Source organism: Lontra canadensis, unplaced genomic scaffold, assembly GCF_010015895.1.
Source record: "Lontra canadensis isolate GAN:19392208 unplaced genomic scaffold, GSC_riverotter_1.0 scaffold54, whole genome shotgun sequence".
Classification (NCBI taxonomy): Eukaryota; Metazoa; Chordata; class Mammalia; order Carnivora; family Mustelidae; genus Lontra; species Lontra canadensis.
Window position 1 is genome coordinate 11,752,460 of NW_022631048.1, and position 20,834 is coordinate 11,773,293.

General features: G+C 57.1%; 1 protein-coding gene across 1 annotated transcript in view; it reads left to right on the top strand.

Annotated features, from left to right (window-relative positions):
• Positions 1 to 20,834, top strand: part of PKD1L1 (polycystin 1 like 1, transient receptor potential channel interacting) — a 166,311-nt gene that overhangs the window by 16,771 nt on the left and 128,706 nt on the right. The window contains exons 9-20 of the mRNA XM_032874935.1: positions 513 to 734; positions 2,859 to 3,019; positions 4,486 to 4,788; positions 5,482 to 5,547; positions 7,413 to 7,589; positions 8,600 to 8,677; positions 9,888 to 10,030; positions 11,141 to 11,261; positions 13,498 to 13,609; positions 16,286 to 16,481; positions 17,256 to 17,312; positions 19,740 to 19,952. Coding sequence (XP_032730826.1) covers positions 513 to 734; positions 2,859 to 3,019; positions 4,486 to 4,788; positions 5,482 to 5,547; positions 7,413 to 7,589; positions 8,600 to 8,677; positions 9,888 to 10,030; positions 11,141 to 11,261; positions 13,498 to 13,609; positions 16,286 to 16,481; positions 17,256 to 17,312; positions 19,740 to 19,952 — 1,849 coding nt within the window. The remainder of the gene's footprint in view (positions 1 to 512; positions 735 to 2,858; positions 3,020 to 4,485; positions 4,789 to 5,481; positions 5,548 to 7,412; positions 7,590 to 8,599; positions 8,678 to 9,887; positions 10,031 to 11,140; positions 11,262 to 13,497; positions 13,610 to 16,285; positions 16,482 to 17,255; positions 17,313 to 19,739; positions 19,953 to 20,834) is intronic.

Below are 20,834 nucleotides of genomic sequence, written 5' to 3' on the forward strand. Positions count from 1 at the left end.
CCACACCTCCTCCTCCCACACCTCCCGGTGGGGCTGCTTATCTCCATGTGTCCCCCAGAGGGCCCGCTCCTGGCCCGGGTGGGGGCTGGCTTCCTGATCGTTGAGCAAAGTGGCGACTGTCACAAGGCAGAGGACCATATAGGAGATACATCTGGCACTTATCTCCTGGCCCGTCCACTTGCGCTCCGGGACGGGCAGGCCCCGAAGCCTTGGCCTTCCCAGGGTCAGAGTCTGCGTGCTTCTTGGGGGCTGCAGAGACACCAGTGGAGGTGGGAGGTGGCATGCATGGGGCCAGAGCAGGGCCCTGAGCCCGTAAGCCAGGTGAGGTGGGGCCTGGCCCCTGACCTTGGCGGCCCTGCTCTGGCATCGGAACCTCCCACCCTGCCTCCATCAGAGAGTCTGCCTGCCCGGCCTGCCTGCTCCCCTGGGCCAGGAAAGCCCCGTTAGTGGCCGGGGTGGTTACCTGACTGCTGGGGCAGGTGCGTTCAGCCCCGTGGTGCCTTCTCCTGCAGCTATCACTGGAAATGCACCGTGGCCAGCAGCCCCGGGCACTCCTGCTTCGCCACCTCCTCGCCACGCAGCCTGGATGCCGGGGCTCCCTCCCTTGCCTTCCCTGCAGACTCTCTCAGCGACAGCTATGACCAGTTTGTCGTGACGCTGACAGTGTCCAGCGCCGGCCAGAATTCTTCAGAGGCGCAGGTGTTCCTGTCCCCTCGCCCCGACTCGGCACTCAGGTACCACCTGCCCCTTGCTCCCTGCAGGACGGATCCAAGGGCCGTGCCCTTCTGTGCCCTGCCTGGCAGGTGTGGGAGACACCTGCTGAGGAGGAATGGGGCTGGCCAGTGAGGGCGGCGGAGCCCGCACTCCGGTGGCTCAGGGGCGGAACCTGTCCCAGCAGCCGTCCCAAGACAGGGTCTGTTGTCGGGCTTGGGGCTGAGACTGGACAGAGATTAAGCATCTCGGGGCCTCTGCGCAGCACCTTCCAGGCATCGTGCGGCTGGGCCAGTGGTGACGTGGGGGCAGTGCAGGGAGCAAGGTCGTGCTCTAGACACAAAGCAGACCTGCAACAGGGAGGCCAGGCCAGCACCTGAGTGAGGGCCACGCTGAGCCCAGCGCTGGACGCAGGCTGGCGTGAGCCGCACCTGTTCCGCACGCCCCCAGGGGGACAAGCGGGACGCCTGAAGGACTGGGGTGCACAGAGCTGCTCCCCTACACGGACCCTGCAAGTGGTCTGGGCAGTTACCATTGCCTTGTTGTGTAAAAACAGCTCAGGGTTAAAAGTGTGCAGAAAGAGTGGGTTCTGGCAGGCTTCCCGGAGGAAGAAGAAAATTAGCTGTGGCTGGCCAGGACCAACACAAAGGAGAGGACGTGAGCTGTGGCACTGAGGTCAGATAGATGACTCTGGTGGAGACCGCCCCTGCCCTGGGGTTCAGGGTTGAGGCCGTGAAAAGTGCGTCTCAGCAGACAAGCGTGGGTGCCTCTCCACGTCCAGCCAGACCCAGGTCTCCTGCGCTTTCTGAAAGCTCCCAACATAAAAGCGCAGGAATCAAGGTTCTAGGCTGGCTCGGTCGATACAGCGTGACTTCTGATCTCAGGGCCATGCGGTCAAGCCCCATGCTGGGTGTGCAACTTACTGTAAAAAGAAAAATTAAAAAAAGAAAGTGAAGGAACGTCAGTACAGGACTACAAACCTTGGGTCATAATTTAGATAATTATATTTAATAGATTTTTAGATATGAATTAGGTTAATTAATCTCAATTAATTAGTATTAATTATAATAAGCTTTTATTCTAAAAACACAACATACAATATAATTCTGCTGCTCACAAGATAAAGATTTTATTTAAAAATACTTTTTCATTGTGCAAAGGTGTGGGGTGGGCGTTGGTCAGTGTTGTCAGGCACAATCTGGGCCCCTGCTCACCACAACTTAGGGGGACCGGGGACCAGATGGGCCTCTTCTGTCCCGAGCCCACCCCGTCCCCACCCACCAGGCGCACACACACCCCGCAGGGAGACACGCTCACACACAGAGATGCACACACACAGGGACCGGCGGGCCGAGGCCCCTCGAGGAAACTTCGTGGCCCCGTGTGCTGGGCTCCCCCCATCCCGGGGTCCTGCGCTGGGAGCCACGTGTAGAGGCCACAGTGTGAGACGTGTGCAGGCATGCCGCCTTCACGTGGGAGATGCTGGCCCCCCACGCGCCCTGTGGGTCTCCCACCGTGACCTGCTGATGGCTGCCGAGTCTCTCAGGAGAAGGTCCTGTGAATCAGGCCTTGGTGGCCATCCCAGGGTACCACGTAATGCCCTAAGGGACTGCACGTGCCAGTCAGTGATAGAGCCTGGCTGTGGGGCCACGGGACTGAGGGAGCTGGCGGGGTTCCTCACGTGGGGTGGGGCCAGAACACAGGGGGCGGTGAGGCCACGGGACATGAATTACATACCTGGCCATTGGGGGATATCCAGGTGAGGCTTAGGTTGGTCAGAGGGAGCTCCGAGGTGAGGTGAGCACTCGGGGGACCTCCCCTCTGTGGACAGTGCAGGTGAGGCTGGGGTTGGGGGGCCGTGGGCTGAGGCTCAGGGGGCCGTAGGGCCAGGATGCCATCCGGGCTCTGCCCTGAGCTCTGTGTGACCCGGAAGACTCGCACACCCTCTCTGTGCTCGGTGCGTGTGCGTCCTGGGACCTGGCCCGTGTCATGAGGTGGTGTCGGGGGGACCTGGGTGCAGGCTCAGCCGCCCTGCAGTGCTCAGGCGTGCCGGCCCTGACACCGACCCGCACTTAGCACAAACGAGTGAGGCCGCCGGACTGTCCGGTGTTCTCCCTAAGATCCCCAACCGGGTTCGCACGGCACAGGTTTGTCCACATCTCCTGGGTCAGCTTTAAGGACGTGTTTGTTAACTGGAACGAGGAGCTTTCTCTTCGAGCCGAGTGTGACGAGTGTGGTGAAGGCCCCCACCTGTCTTACTCCTGGGACCTCTTCCTGGTCAACGCGACCGAAAGGACCCGAATGGAAGGTAAGGTCACGGCCGCCTTCACTTTGTTAACCCAGGCGAGGACTCGGTGTTCGAGGATTGCTGAGAACACGCAGGCTCCGCGGCGTCCAGACCAGTGTCCCTGGCTGTGCCCATCACACCGAGCTCCCCAGCCCCTCTCCTTTATGCTCCCGGAGACGGAGATGCCCGAGCACTGCGGCTCAGCCACCTGCACACGACCCAGAACTTGTCTCCGTCCCTCGCAGCTCCTGCTGTCGAGGCCAGTCCTCGCCCCGGCTCTGAGACCCGCGATTTCAGGCCCTTCTCCGGGAGGTGGTTTTCTTGGGTGGGAAGGGTGGGTCCAGCGCTGCGCAGGGCAGTGGCCAGGTGACGTGAGATTGCGTGTGAGAACGTGCCAGCTCCGGGGTGGGACATGGCCTGGGCGCGAGCCAGGAGGGGGAGGGGTTCTCACCCGTGGCCTCTGTGATGAGAGGGACGGCTGGGAACGGCGGACAGAGGAGCTTGTGTTTCTGAGCTGGGTGTGGCTGGCTCCGGGGGCAGCAGCTCGTGCCGAGGCCTCAGAGGCCCGCACTTACTCTGCACCCGTCCCGCGGGGCCGCACGTAGCTTCCATACACGGGCTCTGAGTGCGGCGGACCTCCCAGCGAGGGGGGCAGGAACACTTAGGGGCCGTTGTGCCCTTCTCTGCGGGGGAGCTGTGCCCACATTCCCAACGTAATTGGGTTTTCCAGAAGCAAAGCCGGTGGGGAACGCATGGGAGGAACCGGGGCAAACTGCACCCCGCCCCCCGGGTGGTTAAACTTGCAGCCAAGCCAGTGACTGTCCGAAAGCCATGTGTCTCCCTTTCTTGTCACAGAACCCATCTCTGTGACAGCAGCGAGGACAAGCTCACTCCAGCAAGACGTCCTCATGTCACATCTGTAGAGGTTTTCTCTTTGTCGTTCATCCTTTCTCGTAATTATACCAGCGTTCTTTAGAGTTGTTTCGCGCGACGCGGACAAGTGAGCGAGGGTCAGAGGCTCCACACGCCCAGACAGTGTCTAGAGTAGACGTGAATAACCGTGCCAGGTGTGCTGGTGCAGCGGGAGTCCGTGGCGAGCAGATCCTGGGGGAGCTCCTGCTTCTCCGGGGGGGGTCTGCCTGCCTCCAGGTGAAAACCATGCTCCCTGGTATTTTCTGGGACATGTCCTTCTCAGAGATGGGTCACGTTTGTTAAAATGGCATGCCGATGGAATCTGTAGACCTTTGTATTTATTATTATTATTATTTTTAACGATTTTATTTATGGGAGGCACAAGCAGGTAGGGGGCAGAGGGAGAGGGAGAAGCAGACGGCTCGATCCCAGGACCTCAGGACCATGACCTGAACCGAAACTAACAGTCAGACGCTCAACCAACTAACTGGGCCCCCCAGATGCCTCCATAGACTGTTTTCAACCACATAGTTTTTCTGGTCTGAACGTCTCACCCGGCTCCGTGTTTGTTCAAGTCCCCTCTTGCAGAACAGTGGGGCTGCTGGGCGCTGCTGGCCTGGGGGCCATTTCAAAGCTTCCAGAGCCCAGTCCACCATCCACGGAGCCGAGCCAGCTGGAGCCCCATGCAATGGGCACACTGTCTTCTCGGGAGCTGTCACCACAGACCCAGGCCCCGCCAGTCCTCTCGGCCACCAGGAAACCCTCCTCGGGGCCCACAGTCAGCGGGCACTGGGTTCCTGCTGCAGGTGACCGGCGTTCCCCAGGACCCAGCCCCCCTCGGAGGTCGTCCCCCCAGGGCCCATCGCCCACCCCCTCTGGTAAGTGCCCCTGTCCCGTCACATCCGTGCAGATTGTGGGATGCTCATAGGATCTCAGGGCCTTCCTCACAACCGCAAACCTGTCCAGGCTCTGACAGCTGTCCGTGCACATGGCCTCCCTCGTCCCTTGTCCTTCCCAGCACCAGGCCCTTCACGGTATCGCTGGTTTTCAAGCTGCCCAGAAACGGTTTCTGGGCCTCCAAAGTTGAGAAAGGAGCTCGTTGTCAGGGAGCAAAGCTGTGGCCCAGACTCTGCCTGTCCCTCATTGTCCCTCCCCACTGTCACCATTGACAATGTGCTTTCCTTGGGCTGTGGTCCGGCAGGTGCCACCCTGCCCCAGGACCCCCCGGCCTCAGGTCAGCTGCTAGGACAGGACGCCGTGGGGACAGAACAGTAATGTCTGCAGCAGGACGTGCTTGTGTCCCCTGCTTCCTTCTGAGAGGAGGGGGCGCGATGCTCTCTGAAGGGACAGTGGGAGTTTGGAGAGTGGGGTCCCGGCCTCAGCCTGCACCCAGAAAGCCACACATGCAGACACCTGCCTCCACTGTCACGGTGACGTGGTGACACACATGGAGCCGGGTGTGGACTTGAGACTCGGACCCCGGCAGCCTGTGTGTGCCCTGGGGAGGGTCGTGTGGACTTTGGGGAAGTCTGTGGCTTTCCGTGACGTGGCCTGTTTTTCTCCTCATGTAGATTTTGAAGCCTACTACAGCGATCTCCAAGAAGCCATGCCGCCCAGAGGGAGACAGCCCGCCGACTGTGAGTCTGTGACCATCACCTCTTCCTGGGACTCCGTCCGCATGCCAGTCTAGTCTCTGAAGCCCCTGAGGTCGGGAATTGCCCCTCCGCTCCCCCATAGCACGAGCTCCGAGAGCTCCCAGAGACGCAGGGCACATCTGGCCCGAATCTTCCAGCTCACCCACTGCTACACTTCGGGTCCCCTGTACTCAGAACCCCAGGTAGCCCCACCCCCACAGGCAGGCGCTGCTGCACTCCCATGCCTTGGTCCGCAGGCGGTCGATGCCGAAAATACCCCCTTAGCGCCCTTGCTGGGACGTCACTGTGAAGCGCTGCCTCCTGTCGGTCGGCTTCTGTTTCCTTCCTCCGGGCGTCCCCTTCGTCTTCTGTCGTATCCCTTCCGTCCCGTGACAGCCCGGCGTACTTGTAGTGCTTGAAGCCAGAGCGTGCGATGCTTGCGGCTCTTTCCCTGGCTGTCCTGCTCCAGCTCTCCAAGGATGCGTCCAGGGAGCACGTGGACCCCCATCCCAGATGACCGTGGTGCCTGGAGCCCTGGCCCACAGCGAGTGTGTTCTTGAGTGGACAGATGTGTGGTTGGTGGACGATGTAGCCATGGACAGAAGAGCTGGACGGTTAGGGTGCGGCATGTCCGTGGACAGAGGAGCTGGACGGTCATGGAGGGTTTGCCCGTGGGATCTGCTCCGTGTTTTCGCCGGCCTCCTCCTCTCCTCCTGCTCTCCTCCTCCTCTCCTCCTGCTATCCTCTTCCCCTCCTTCTCCTCCTCCTCTCCTCCTCCTCTCCTCCCACCTCTCCTCCTCCTCTCCTCCGCCTCTCCTCCTCCTCTCCCCCTCCTCCCCCCCCCCTCTCCTCCCCCTCTCCTCCCTCCTCTCCTCCCTCCTCTCCTCCTCCTCTCCTCCTGCTCTCCTCCTCCTCTCCTCCTCCTCTCCTTCTCCTCTCCTCCTCCTCTCCTCCCGCCTCTCCTCCCGCCTCTGTGGTTCGTTAGGCCTGTCTGTGCTCCCTCCTGCGACCACAACCACGTGTAAGCGGCTGGCTGCACGCTCACAGCGGGTGTTCTAATAAGTAACACTGAAGGAAGAGAACTTTATATTCGTAAAATTGCCCCTCCTCATGGTGACTCGCTCAAAACAGGGGTCACGTTCTCACTGCGTCTTCTGTCCGTGACTGCGAGCCTGAGTCTGCTGCTCTCCATGGGGTCCTGCCATGCCACGTGCTGGACCGTGCAGGAGTCCTTCCTCTGTCCCTGCCTCCCTTCCCACCGCCTAGACACACAGCCCGGGTGCTTTCAGGGCACACCCAGACCCCCCTGTCCAGACCTGTCCTGGGTGGCTTTCTGGCACTTCCTCCCCACCTGGTTTCCCTCTTTCCCACCCCCTCCAGCTACATCTCCAACCTCTCTCCAGTGTTCACTCCAGAGCTCATTCTGGCCTCTGTCCGCACCTCGCCTCCCAGGGGACTGCCAGCCGATGGCCCACGGCTCTGAGTCAGTCCCCCCCCCACGCCCTCCCCTACCTGTCTTTGCTCACGGTCACCCGGCTCTGGAGTCCGGGGGTGGCGAGTGTCGTCTGGTTTGCTGGGTTGACTTGTTCCACTGGGCCACTGGCAGCCTGGCCCCTGTCGCTCTGGTGAGCGGCTCTGCAGAGACCAGTTCTGGGCTCAGCGAGCAGGCTGTTTGAGGAGCAGTCGAGGCCGGGGGGGAGGGGGAGGGAACAGGCCGTCATGCCCCCACCGCACGGTGCTGAGGGACGGCTCTGGAGCGTGGGTGCTGCGACACGGGCTCCCAGCAACGCTGGCGCAGTTACGGATGACGTTTCAGATCAGTGGGACTCTGTCCCTGGACCACGTGCTGACTCGCCTTATCTTCCCAGGGGCTGATGCTAGCCTCCTGGGAGCAGGCCCGAGTTCGAGTCCTGATGGAGGCCTTGGGGATGGGGACAACCTGCTGGGCCCTTTGGATACCCTGGCTGCCGCCAGGCCCACCCTCCTGGTGGACTGGCCCAAGTCCCTGGTCAGCCGCGCTCACTTCCACGGCTACACCTCCTCCGGTAGGAGCCCTCCCTTTAGATCCGGGGCTTTGCAGCTGGGTCACAAGGGTTTGGGGACCGGCCCCTCCATTTCTTCCACAATATTTCCTTTCAGTGGAGAAGTCCTTGGGGTCATCATGCCTGTTCTGTCTATGTGTGTCCCTCCATGGCCTGCAGGCGGAGGAGGCTTCTTATGAAAGGCAGAACGTGCCCCTGGGGCCCTCTGGGAGCCGTGCCTGCAAACAGGGTGGTGGTGGGGGGTCCCGCTGAGCTGGTGCCCATGCACGACCCCGAGGCCGGGTACCCCAACACCCGTGTGCACAACAGCCATGTCCTCCTGCCTGGGAACAGTCACCCCACAAAGTGGCCCCGGGTCACTGCTCCTGTGGTACAGCTACCTTCATGCATTCATGATGGGCTTACCTACCGCCTCTTGTGGGGACACTTGGGACCGCACTTCCTCCCCCCGTGGGGGCTCTGGGCCTCCCACTGTCAGGTGGCTGCCTCCTCCCTCTTCACCCCCACATTTTGGGAAATGACAGTTTCCCTGTTGAGACCACCAGCCTGCGTTTCTGGGTCAGCCTCTGCCCGCTGTCACCAATGGGCAACAGTCACACCCAGATTTCAGAAATGGTTCTCCGTTGGTGTCCTTCTAGGTGAAAAACTCACTTTGAAATGCCTTAATCATGCCTTGTGGACAAAGTCATTGTGTCAGTGAGCCAGGTTGGACATGGAAGGCACCACGAGGGGTACAGCGTGAACTACCACCAGCATCCCCTCGTCGCTGGGAGCTGAGTGTGACCCAGGCCTGCCCCCCAGGCCCCTACTCAGGGTCGCTGTCCTCGGCCAAGGGAGGCTGGAGGAGAGCCTCCAGCTCCATAAAGAGGGTGGGTGGCGAACTTCTGGGAGCATTTGCAGGTCAGAGCAAGCACGATCCACAGGAGTAGGGGGAAGCCAGCACAGAGGGGTAGGTCTCCCCGTGCCCTGCAGAGCCCGCTGATGGCCCTTTCCCTGCGGCCCCTTCTCCTCAGGTATCACAGGACGCACGGTGACAATAAAGCCATTCTCACTGAGCCCCGGGGACACCTATGTCCTACAAGCCTCTGTGGGTACGTTAAGCTCAGCCGGCCCTGGAGCGTGGGAGGGTGGGTGTTCCCATGGAATTCAGGTTGTTTCCGGAAGCTGCAGCCACTTCTGACCTCCCGGGCCCTTGTTCCAGAGCGTCCTGACCCTCCTCTCTCCGTCCCCGTGGCCCCGCACTGCTCATTCTCACCTCCTCCTGTGTTTCCAATCCTGACGGGGTCAGGTGGGTGGAGATCACGGCAAAGGCTGAGATGTTGGCCTTTATAAAACCCGAAACGAGGTCTGTCTTTATTTGATTTCCCAAGACAGCTGTGCACGTTGGTCCTTTGCCTGAACTGGCTGATAGCCCAGCGCGAGTGTAAAACCCAGGAGGTGGAGGTGTTTGTGGTGTCTGTCAGCTGCACGTTGACCTGGTGGCCCACTCCACCTCCCTTCTGGCCTTTTCCATGACGCAATCACATCTTCCTTTGGGGGGTGGTTTTGGACCTTCTGCCCCATTTCTAGCGGTTTTCAGTTCCCTGTGACAAGTGCAGGGGATCTGACAGTGCACAGACGGGTTGGGGTCGGAGTCCCCCTGTTTGGGCTACTTGGAACCGGGGTGCATTTCCAGGCTTGTCTCCCACATCGGCCTCCTCTCTTGAGGAACACGAGGCCACTGTCCATGCGAAACCCCTCGGTAGGGCCCGTAGGGTCCCCGAGCTTTGTTCTTGCTCCCCTGTCTCTGCTGACAGCTTTGCAGATGTCTCCCTGTGCCTCCCATGGTGCACTCAGAACCGGGCCCCCAGGCCCCTGTGTTTGGCACAAGACACAATGCTGCTTCTGCTGTCACAAGCTCCGCCCCACAAACCTTTGGCCCTCCCCGCCACTGGTGCCACATTTGTCCAAGTGACGAGCCTGAGGGCCATCTTCTGAGGCAGGTCACACTCCTTCCCGTGGTGGAGACTCTGACCTCTGCACGGGTGGCCCGGGGCGTCCCCGCTCATCGCCCCGCACGTCCAGCAGCAGCACTCGCCCCCGGGCTCCCGCACGCGCCGAGCCCCGGAGCCGCCACTCCCTTCTCTCTGACTTGACCTTGTGCTGGGCTCCATGGCGTGCCCCTCCGTCCTGCACGGCCAGAATCCCACGGAGGGCGGGTCTCGGGCTCCACACGCTGGCAACCCCCGGGCTGTGCTGTGAGGACGTCACCGTGCCGCTGTCTTTCTCTGGGGCTTTCAGCCCTCGTCCTCCCATCTGCAGCTTCCCCGCACCGCGTCCTGGGGAGGGCTCAGCTGTTCGTGACGCTCAATCCGGCTCCTCGGGACGTGGCCTGCCAGGTGCAGCCACATCACGGCCTCGAGGCTCACACAATCTTCGGCGTCTTCTGCATGTCAGGGAGACCGGTACGCTTGGCCGCCCCGAGTCTGTCGCGGGGTCTGGGGGCAGAGGCCGCTCTCAGAGGGGTTGGCCAGCGCTCGGGGGAGATACCGCGGGACGCAAAGCTTCACCCCGGCGGCCGGAGTGCCGTGACGTTGCTCCCCACACTCGGGGACACACCGCCCCATTCCTGTCCTGATCCTGTTCCTTCTCTCAGAGGCCCACCACGTGCATCCCTGGAGGGTCCGATCCTGGCCTTTCTCGGGCCCAAGTGCCCTGCTCCTTTTTTATTATTAAGTTTTATTTATTTTTTTGAAAAAGATTGTATTTATTCATTTGAAAGAGAGAAAGCAAGAAAGAGCACAAACAGAGGAAGAGGTAGAAGCAGACCCCCCCCACCCCATTTGTCAGAGGACTCCCCTTCCCAACGCAGGGGCTCGATCCCAGGCCCCTGAGATCATGACCTGAGCCGAAGGCAGACACTTAACCTTCTGAGCCCCCAAGTGCCCCCGTTGTTAAGTTTTAATTTTAATTCCAGTTGGTCCACATGCAGCGCAGTCTGAGTCTCAGGTGTGCAGCACAGAGACACACTGCCCTGCGTCAGCCGGTGCCCATCGCGGCGGGTGCCGTCCTTCGTCCCATCACCTGCTTCCCCCCCCCTTCCCTCTGGTGACCAGCAGCGTGTTCCCTGCCGTGAAGAGTTTGTCTCTTGGTTTCTCCCTCCCTCTCTCTCTTCACATGCCTGTTCTGACACCGAGAGCTGGAGGGCTGTTTGCATGAGCGCCCCCGCTGCCGCCCCCGCCTGTTGTACCCCTGCACCCTGAGCAGGCCCAGGGGTCGGTGTCTCTGTGGCTTCTGGGAGTTCCCAGGCCAGGGGCACACCCAACCCCGAGTGACAGACGCGGCCACGGTGTGGGGTCCTCTCGGGTCTGGGAGGGGGCCCTGGAGGGGCGATGTCCCACTGTGTGCGTGTACATTCGGGGATGGGAAGTCAGTGGCTGCCCCCGCCTGTCTGTACACGAGCTCTCGGGGTTGGGGGGGCGTGAAGGACACAGCGGCATGTGCTTCCTGGGGATGTAATTCGCGGTTTGCTCATCTATACACTGTTTTTTTGCTCCACATGGAACGGATCCTAGGACTTCCGTTACGAATTTAGTTATCGGATAGGAAATGCCTCCAAACACACTCTGTACCACGGGAGAGACAGCCAGTACTACTCCACACTGCCAGCCGGCGAGCCCTCGGACGATTACAAAGGTAAGTCAGGCTGTGGGTTTGAGGGGCTGGTGTGCTCACTTATGGCTGTAAACCTTTCCCCCGGCTTCTGAACACTAGGACATGTCCAGACTGGGTATCTGGAAAACGAAATTCTTATCTGTTCATCTCAGAAAGTTTCATGCTTTTTAGATTAGGTGGATTACCTACTTTTTATTTACTTAAAGATTTTTATTTATTGGAGAGTGAGAGAGAGTGAACATGAACAGAGGGGAGGGGTAGAGGGGGAAGCAGGCTTCCCGCCGAGCAGAGAGCCCAACATTGGACTTGATCCCAGGACCCTGAGATCGTGACCTGAGCTGAAAGCAGACACTTAAACAACTGAGATCTTACATTACAGTGGAAACATAATGTAAATACCAAAATGCCGAAGCCTACCCAGTATTTATAAATTAACTGTTTGAGACTAAGCTGTGCCTTCCTCACTAAGGAAGTTTGTGGTATCTGGTGAGTCCTGAGTTGGTTGTCAAAGGCACCAACTCGAGGGGCTGCCCCCATGAGGAGGAGGCCGGGGTAAAGGGATACAGGGTTAGCCTGTGTCGTTCTCTGAACAAGACCAGCTCTCCGTGCTGACAACTTCCCAGACCCCAGGAGCCTGCCCGCCCTGAGCCTGTTAGAGACTCAGCCGTTCAGGAACGTGGCTTCACCTGTAGGACCCACGCCGTTGAACAAACCTCCAGGGCCAGGTGGTTCTGCGGTGCAGGCAACTTGGACTCACTGATCTAGAACTTTCTTAGAGCTGGCAAGGTGAGATTATTTCCACCTAAGGTCTGATCTCGCTCATCCATTTGGTTTCCTTAAACCTCGAAGCCCAGCCAGAAAGCTTTCTTTTTCATGAAGCCTTGCCTGACCCCAAGTTGGACACATGCGCACCTGCTCCTGGGTGCAGGTCAGAGACGTGGAGCGGAGGTGTTCCGAGCCGGACGCTGTGCTCCGTGAGGATGGACGCGTCCACTGCGTGTCATGACGAGCACAGCGCGTGTTGGGTGGACGGACGGACAGAGGTGGTGCTTGCTGGCCTGCATCATAAATTCCTCCTCAGTGGAGCTGCAGGTGCCCTCTGTCTCCTGGAAACTTCCCTCCAAATGGATGCTCGCCCCCCAGACCCCCACCTTGCTGGTGCTGGATACGGAGTCCTGCGTTTGGTTCATGCCCAGCAGGACCCTGCCCCAGCTGCCCATCTGCAGGGCCATGTGGGACCCTGTCCACGGGGGCCTGCAGACCACGGGGCCGGGCAGACACCCACATAGGATGGCAGGGGCAAGGCCTCCGCACCGTGTTAGACAAAAGGGTTTCTTACCACGAATTGGTAGAGGCAAACTTAAAGCCACGGTCACCGAGCGGTATCAGGGTGAGTGACATCACTCAAGCCATTCCCAAAGAGTGCACGAGGCCTTACAGTGGTCAACACCGGGACGGTCGACGACTTCCAGAGTCCTACAAGGGTGGAGGCCAGCAGAATAAATAAGGGACAGTGATACTGATCCTGTCCTGTCCGCCTCTTGCTTGAAGGTTCCACAGACTCAGTGTCAGGTTGGAGACTGGTCTGGACTCCGCTGGCTCTCTTGCACTCTCTGCCCTTGTGTTTCGGGCTGAGAAGGCTTTCGCACCCCTGGCACGCCTCTGGTCTGCCTTCTGTGTGGTTCTGTGGCCGGCCCCGCGGCCTCCATGGCAGCATCATCCACATGTCCCCGCCCCGCAAACCCCAGGCCTGCCTCCCAGGCCCGCATCAGTGGTCCCAGCAAAGCCACAACCTGCCATGCTCCCGGGATGGCACACAGACTTGGCTTCTCTTCCTTCCTCTGCACCTGCCCTGTTTCTGGACATCACTGAGGGGCTGCTGAGAATGTGACACCCACCCTTGACCCTCTGTTGCTGGGCATGACTTTCATTCTCTGGTCTCCTGTGGCCCCAGTGTCCCATTCACCAGTGTGGTCCTGCCGCCGTGGGCACAAGGGGCCTGCGGGTCAGACAAGCAAGTGAGTGGGTGGAGCATTGCCCGGCCCCCGGCCTCCAGCACTCAGCGTCCTGCGCCACCGTGTGACACTGGATGTGGGAACGCTGGGCTCGCCGCAAGGGCAGGACAGCCTCGCACTCAGGGTCCACGCCTTGCTGTGTTAGGACGTCAGCACCCTGGGCACATAGGTCCACGCCACAGAAATCCTGGTTCCTAGGGTTTCCTCTCCACCATGACCCTCGTCTGCCATGTTCTCTCCAGTCACAGTGTCCACCGCGATCACAGACAGCGTGGGCTCCCGGGCACCGCCGTGCACCGTGACAGTGACCGTCCTGCCCCGTTTCCACGGGAATCTCTGCCTGGATGAGGACGCGTGAGTAAGCTGCGTGGAGACACTGTCACGCATGCCTATGTCTCCTCGGAAGCAGGGTCTCCCCTAGGCCAGCCACAGGCGGGGGCCCATCTTCTCGGGATGAGCAAAAGAAACAGCCAGGGCTCCGCTATCCTAACTCGGATCCGTGCAGGGTGTGTGCAGGTTCACTGGGGCCTACAAACACGGGGCATCCTGGGCTGCCCTCTCTGCCATTGGTCCCTCAGTTTCAGAGCACTTACATAGACATGCACCTGCTTCCTGAGCCCTAGTGTGGGATCATCTTCTTTGTCCCCTAAACCCGTGGGCTCATTACCTGTCACCTTCCTTCCCCCACAGCCTCAGACAGTCGCTAGCCCACCTCCCGTCCACAGATGGGCTGATGCTGGACATGGATGCAAATAGGGTCACAGCCTATGCTCCTGTGTGCTAGCTGTGGTGTCTTTGAGGTCTGTCACAGCCCTGTTCCCTCCCATCTGCCACGAGCCGCTTGTCCCTTCCTCAGTTGGCAGACAGGGGACGTGTCTCCACTTCAGACTATTAGGGACAATGCTATTAGGAACAGACGTGTGGACATGTGTTTTCATTGTTTTTGGGTATGTACCTAAGGACAGAGCTGCTGGCTCACAGGGTCGTCCTGTGCGTATCATGTGGGGGAGACAGGCAGACTGCTTTCCAGAGTGGCTGCCCCGTTTCCCACGAGCCTCCAGTTTGTCCCTGTCTACAGTGCACTGTACTGTCTCTCTTCTTCATTCTGGCCACCCAGAGCCACTGAAACGGTGTGTGCTGTCCCTCCAGACTTGCGTTTCCCTCGTGGCTAACGGTGGAGAGCGTCTTTTCATGGGCTTGCACATCTGGCTTGGAGAAATGTCTGTTCAGCTCGTTGGTTTAAAAGTTGGGTTTCTCTTTCTGATCAAGCTGGAGGAGCTCTTCACATATTGTGAATGCATGTTCCTGGTCAGAGACGTGATTTGCAAACATTTCTCCCCAGTCGGTGGTTTGTGTCTTCTCTTCCACATGGTGTCCTTTGAAGCACAGAAGTGAGTAATTCTGATGAAATCCAACATACTAATGTTCTCTTTTGTTGCTTGGTGTAGCCATAGGCTTTATTGCTGTGTTTTCTTGTAGAAGATTTTGAGTTGTTGCTCCCACACTGAGCCTATGGCCCACGTGGGGCTGCTGTGTGTGTGGTGTGAGGTAAGGCTCCAAAGTCGGCTCCCATAGGGAGCTGTCCAGCACTTCCAGCACCGTTCAATTGCCTCAGTCGCTTTGTCAAGAGCCGGTTGGCCATAAACGCTGTGGGGTCTCAATTCCGCTCCCTTCTTCTGGTGTGACTTACGTCAGCACCACACTGTCTTCATTAGTATAACTTTGTGGTAAAATCTGACATCGGGAAGCATGAGCCCACTGACTTTGTTCTTCTTTTTCCAGACGGTTATTTTGGATCTCCTGGTTATTATGTGTTGATTCCACAGACAACCCCATGGGATTTTGAGAGGGACTGCACTCAGTGTGTTGATCACTCTAGAATATCGTCGTCTTGAGGATACGGGATCTGATGACCATTGGAAAACGTTTTTCCTTATTTACATTTTAATTTCTTTCAGCCATGTTTTCTAGTTTCCAGTGTACGGGTACTAAATTTTTTGGTTAAGTCTAATTATCAGCATTTTATTCTTTTTATAAATCTATTGTAAATCGAGTTTACAATAAAGCTATTGTAAATCGAGTTGTTTGCTTAAAGTCTGGCTTTGGATTCTTACTGCTCGTGCGTAGATACACAAATGGCGTTTATGTGATTGATCTTGTATCCCACAGCCTTGCCAACCTCATTTACTTGTTCTAGAGTTTCTTAGCGTGCTTTCCGGGGTTCTTCGTGTGGAAGAGCCTGCCTTCTACAGATGGAGTTTTACTCCTTCCTTTCCAGTCTGGATGACGTCCCCCCCGCGGCTTAACTGCCCTGGTGAGACTCTTCCAGCTCAATGGTGACTAAAAGAGCCAAGTGCGTGTATCCTGGTCTTGCTTCTAGTCTAGGCCGGAAGCCGTCTGGCTTCACCATTGAGGGTCACGTTAGCTGTAGCTTCTCCGTACATGTATTTCTTGAGGTTGAAGATGTTCCCTCATATTCCTAGGTTTGAGGTATTTCTATCATGAAAGGGAAATGGATTTTTGTCACTGCTTTGCCACATCTATTGAGATGAGTATGTGGGTTGTCCATTACTGTGGTAATTACCTTGACTGATTTTCCTCCTGGAGTTCCTCTTGCATTCCTGGTATAAACCCCACGTGGCCAAAGTGTGCTGTCGGTGATCATTACATAGCGCACAAGTGCGGTCTGAGTGTGCCCTGGGCTGTGGTTGTGGGTTTGGGTCCTTGCAAACCTCCAGCCCACTGTAGCCACAGTGGTGTCTGGTCTAGCTCTGTCCTCCCTCACTTTCACTCCACTGGGTGACTCTGCCCGTCTCAGTTCTCAGGGGTTTTATGGAATTCTGATGTTCTGCCTCACTGTGTCTTTCCAAGTTCCTCTTACATGGGTGGTCTGTCCTCTGCGCCATCCCCTGTCTGCCCCAACCCACCCACGAAGCTTTCCATAGCAAAATCCCCTCCTCTGCTGGTCGGCAGGCTAGAAAGCTTTGGCGTGTGTTGGAGCAATCCTGGTAACTCTTGGATTTCTTTCAGCTATAACTCCAGCCTGAAGCATCTCTCTACCCTTCAGCTGATGGGCAGCTACACAGAGATCAGGAACTATATCACCATGATGACCAGGGTCCTGACTCGTTGGGCTGCGGAGGACAGAAGTCCCTCATGTGGCCAGTGGTCACAAATACAGGATATGCTGATTTCTTCGGCGTGCAGACTGCCTTTCGCAGATCAGGTGCGGCCTGGAGCAGGGCGGGCTCAGAGCCCGCAGGCCAGCGTCCGCGTGGCAGGGCCCCTGACGGCCTGGCTCACCAGCAGACCGCCTTGCTTAGGAAACACGGTCAAGAAATGAGACCCAGAAGGCTAGACAGTGAGGCCTCTCTCATCTGCTCATACTTGCACAAACAAATGCTGTTGGTTTGTAGAAGTGAGACCATGTGCATCAGGGTCACACAGATTGTTCTGCTCGTTTCTCTAAGTCAAGCGATGTGAGTCCCATCTGACTTGACCTTGCCAACCGTGAAACGGCGGAGTAAATTGTATGATGACTGGCAGCTTCTAAGGACGTGGGCATGTATTCAGTGCCACTGTCCTCGGTCACTGCCACTGCGTGTCTCCGCCTCCTGCCCACCCCTCACCACTAGAGAGCGCTTGCCTCTCACAGTGCGCCTTGTGTCCCTGTGACCCTGATACTCCTATCCATGGTCTTTCTCCCTCCCTGAGATCTTTCACCCTTTTCCAGAATTTCCCTGATCTCTGTCCTCCTTCTCCCTCCCCTCCCCTCTGCTGGCACACTCTGGTCACGCTCCTGCTTGGCTGGTAGAGGCCAGTGAATGCCCAGAGGACATGGGGCCCTAGAAGGCAATGCAGGTCGAGGGGGACAGTCCCTCCACCATGTCTTAGCTCAGAAGCCCGGGCCGCTCTGTCTGAGAGTGCACTGTGGACGATGCAGCTCGGAACTCGTAATTAACTTTGCCCCCCTTTGTGTTTGCTCGTTTCTCCCGGTCAGGAAGAAATGAATGATTCCGTTTCCCTGTTAAGGAACCTCCTGCGCTTCCCTCATAAGGTGAGTGCTGTGTCTTTCCAAGTCTGTTTTCCTGCCTTTTTTTTTTTTCTTTGCATAATTGGGAGGACCTTGATCTGTTCTCAAAGAACCCACAGTGCAGGGTTATGTTTGACACTTAAATTAGAAAGGGGATTTGCTCTGCGAATACCCTTAAATGGCATTGCCCACCCCAAATCACTGGAGAGGAACTTCTTCCCTTATACATACATTAGAAAACCCAAAGTAGAAACAGGCCCTGACAGTATGACCCTTGCGTTAAATGCTTCTGGTAAGGGGACCTTTCTGTTCTTAATCCAAGTGCTGGGGTTTTCCAGCTCACACCTTCTCTGTTGTCAAGTTTTTATTTAGATTCCAGCCAGTTAGCACACAGCGTAATATTAGTCTCAGCTGTACAACGCAGTGGTTCGGAACTTCCCTACGTCACCCGGTGCTCATCACGGCAGGTGCCCTCCTTCCTCCCGTCACCTGCTTCCCCACCCCCCGCTCTGGTGACCAGCAGTGTGTTCCCTGCCCTGAAGAGTCTGTTTCTTGGTTTCTCTCTCTCTCTCCTTTTTTGGGCCCTTTGCTTGTTTGTTTTGTTTCTTAAATTCCACATACGAGTGAAATCATACGGTGTTTGTCTTTCTCTGCCGACTTATTTTGCCCAGCGTGATACTCTCTAGTTCCAGCCGCGTGATTGCCGAGGGTAAGACTTCATTCCTTTTACAGCCGAGTAATATTCCATTGCATAAATGTTCCACATCTTTATCCACTCATCTGTTGACGGACACTGGGCTGTTTGCATGATTTGGCTTTTGTTGCTAATGCTGCCATCAACAGCAGGGGCAGGTGCCCCACTGAACGAGTATTTTTGTATCTTTGGGTAAATACCTCATAGTGTGATTGCTGGGTCATAGGGTAGCTCTGTTTGTAACTTTTCGAGGATCCTCCATACCATTTTCCAGAGCGGCCGCGCCAGCTTGCATTCCCACCAGCAGTGCACGGGGGCTCCCCTTTCTCCACATCCTCGCCAACACCTGCTGTTTCATGATTGTTAATTTCAGCCATTTGGACAGGTGTGAGGTGGTGTCCCATTGTGGCTGTGATCTGCATTTCCCTGTTGATGACCGATGTGGAGCTTCCTCCCATGTGTCTGTCGGCCACCTGGATGTGGAGAAACTTCTGTTTGTGTTTCCTTGGAGCCTGATGGGGAGCTCAATTTCACAACCCTGAGATCATGAGCTGAGCCGAAGCCAGAGTTCGATGCTTGGCCGACTGGGGCAGCCAGGCAACTCTCTTCTGCCCATTTTTTAACTGGATTATTTGTTTTTTGGGTGTTCAGTCTTATAAGTTCTATATAGTTTTTTCCACCTGTTTTCTTCTCAAATCTCTGGTTCCTGCTCTTGAGCTCTTTGTTGCTTTTTCCATTTCTCCCTCTCTGCGGGACGGTCCCCAGATCAGTCAAAATGTCACTTGTTTAAAATCCCCCTGGATGCCCCCCCATTTCCATGCCCCTTGTCTTTCGGGCACTGATGACTAAAGCTACATGTGGGAACGTGTACGCTTCGGTGAGCGTGCCAGGTCCTGTAGTGAGGACGACAGGATGTTCCAGAAAGGTGCTGGTGCAGAGCACTTTGCCTGGTGGGTGTTTGAAATTGGTTTGAAAAGAAGTGGGAAGATTCATGAGTCATCTTGTTCGAGGTGACCGTGGCCTCGTGGGCATGGTCGGAGAAGCCTCTGACTCTTGATTTCAGCTCAGGTCATGATCTCGAGGTCGTGAGATCGAGCCCCGCCTTGGGCTCCGTGCTGAGCGTGGAACATGCTTAAGATTCTCCCTCTGCCTCTGCCCTCCTGCTGGCACGCTCTCCCTCTCGCAAATAAACGAATAAAAAAATCTTAAAAACAAACCCAGGAGTCCAAGGAGGGCTAGAACACCTATTGTGATGAGCAACAGTCCCGGCTGGGAGGGGGTTGTCACAGCACTGTATCTTTCTCTCTGCTTCCGTGTGTGTCTGAAAATGGTCCCTGCTCAGGGTTTAGGGAAAGAGTGCTGTAGGATTTTGCCAGCAGACGCAGGGTAAGGGCATTGCAGGGAGAAGCCTTGGTTCTTTGGGAACCATAAGAGGGTCTGTGTGCTCCAGACACCTGTAGGAGGCGGCAGGGCCCATTTCAAGAAGGGTTTGTGAAGCGGTCGTTGGCTTCAACCAAGTTGCGTCTTAGCATAAACGGCCGGTAGAGACCTTTATATTCTGTGGTCGTTTCATGGGTCAGGAGACCGAAGACCAGAGAAGAAATCGGCACCAATGCCATTGGCCAAGAATCCGCTAGACACCAAATCTGGGCTTGAAGCCCGCCCTCTCGAGCCCTGGTGCTGTTTCTCTCATTTCCAGCAGCGATGGAAGACGCAGGTATGAGGAGACTCTCCCTCCACCTTCCCTTTTCCCGCAGTTAAGTCTTACGAGTGCGGCTGTCATCCTCAAAGCCGCCCGGGCGCTCCGGGCTCAGGGCCTGCTGCTGGGGAAGCTCGCGGTAGACGAGGACACGGTGCGTGAGCTCATCTTGCTCGTGTCCGAGGTCTTGGAAGCATGTGACCGGGAGAAACCGAGGGCTGCGGGCTTCCTGCAAGAAGAGGGGATCGAAGTCATCTCAGATCTCTTGTTGGTAAGCCTGACTTTCTCGCCACGGGCGATGACCATCCCCTCAGGTACCTGCTTCTAGAAACCAAAAATGGGGGGCGCCTGGGTGGCTCAGTGGGTTAAAGCCTCTGCCTTCAGCTCAGGTCATGATCTCAGGGTCCTGGGATCGAGCCCCGCATCAGGCTCTCTGCTCAGCAGGAGGCCTGCTTCTTCCTCTCTCTGCCTGCCTCTCTGCCTACTTGTGACCTCTGTCTGTCAAATGGATAAATAAAATCTTAAAAAAAAAAAAAGTTTAGAAACCAAAAATGGAATTGGTTCCAGAAGTACTGAAGTGATTGTTCTGGGTGGCCGTGCGGTCGTTGAAAATCTGGGGCTTGAACTGCAAGTGTTTCCATGAGCTGTTGCCTCTGCTCCATGCTTCTGCGTTTGGGGACATTTCCTTCTGGGGTGTCTGGGGCGGCGCCAGACTTAGAAGCGGCGTTTCTTAGCACGCTTTCTGCTTCGCGAGGAGCTAAGTGAAGTTATGCAAAGGATTCCTAACATGCGCCAGGGTAGAAAGCAACCCTCTGACACTTGACTGCAGAGAAACCCACCAAAGTTTATTTCAGCAGCACTGACTATGGGAGGTTGGGATTTACTGGGATTTTCCCCCCATAAGAAATGGCCGCTCTTAAGAAGCAGTAAGTTAACAGACAGTCTTCTCTCTCCTATTCTACCCATTTATCCTCCCTCCTGCCCAGCCCTACTGGTTTACCTTACTTTGGGCAATCAGGAAATCAACGCGCTGTCTGAATCTGGTCATAGCAAGTGTGATTAGCAACGATGCGTGTGCGCGCTCACACCTACCGCCTGTCTTTGCTGGCCCCTACGGCGCGGGGCTTCGGCCCCTGCCAAGTGCGCGGGGTGC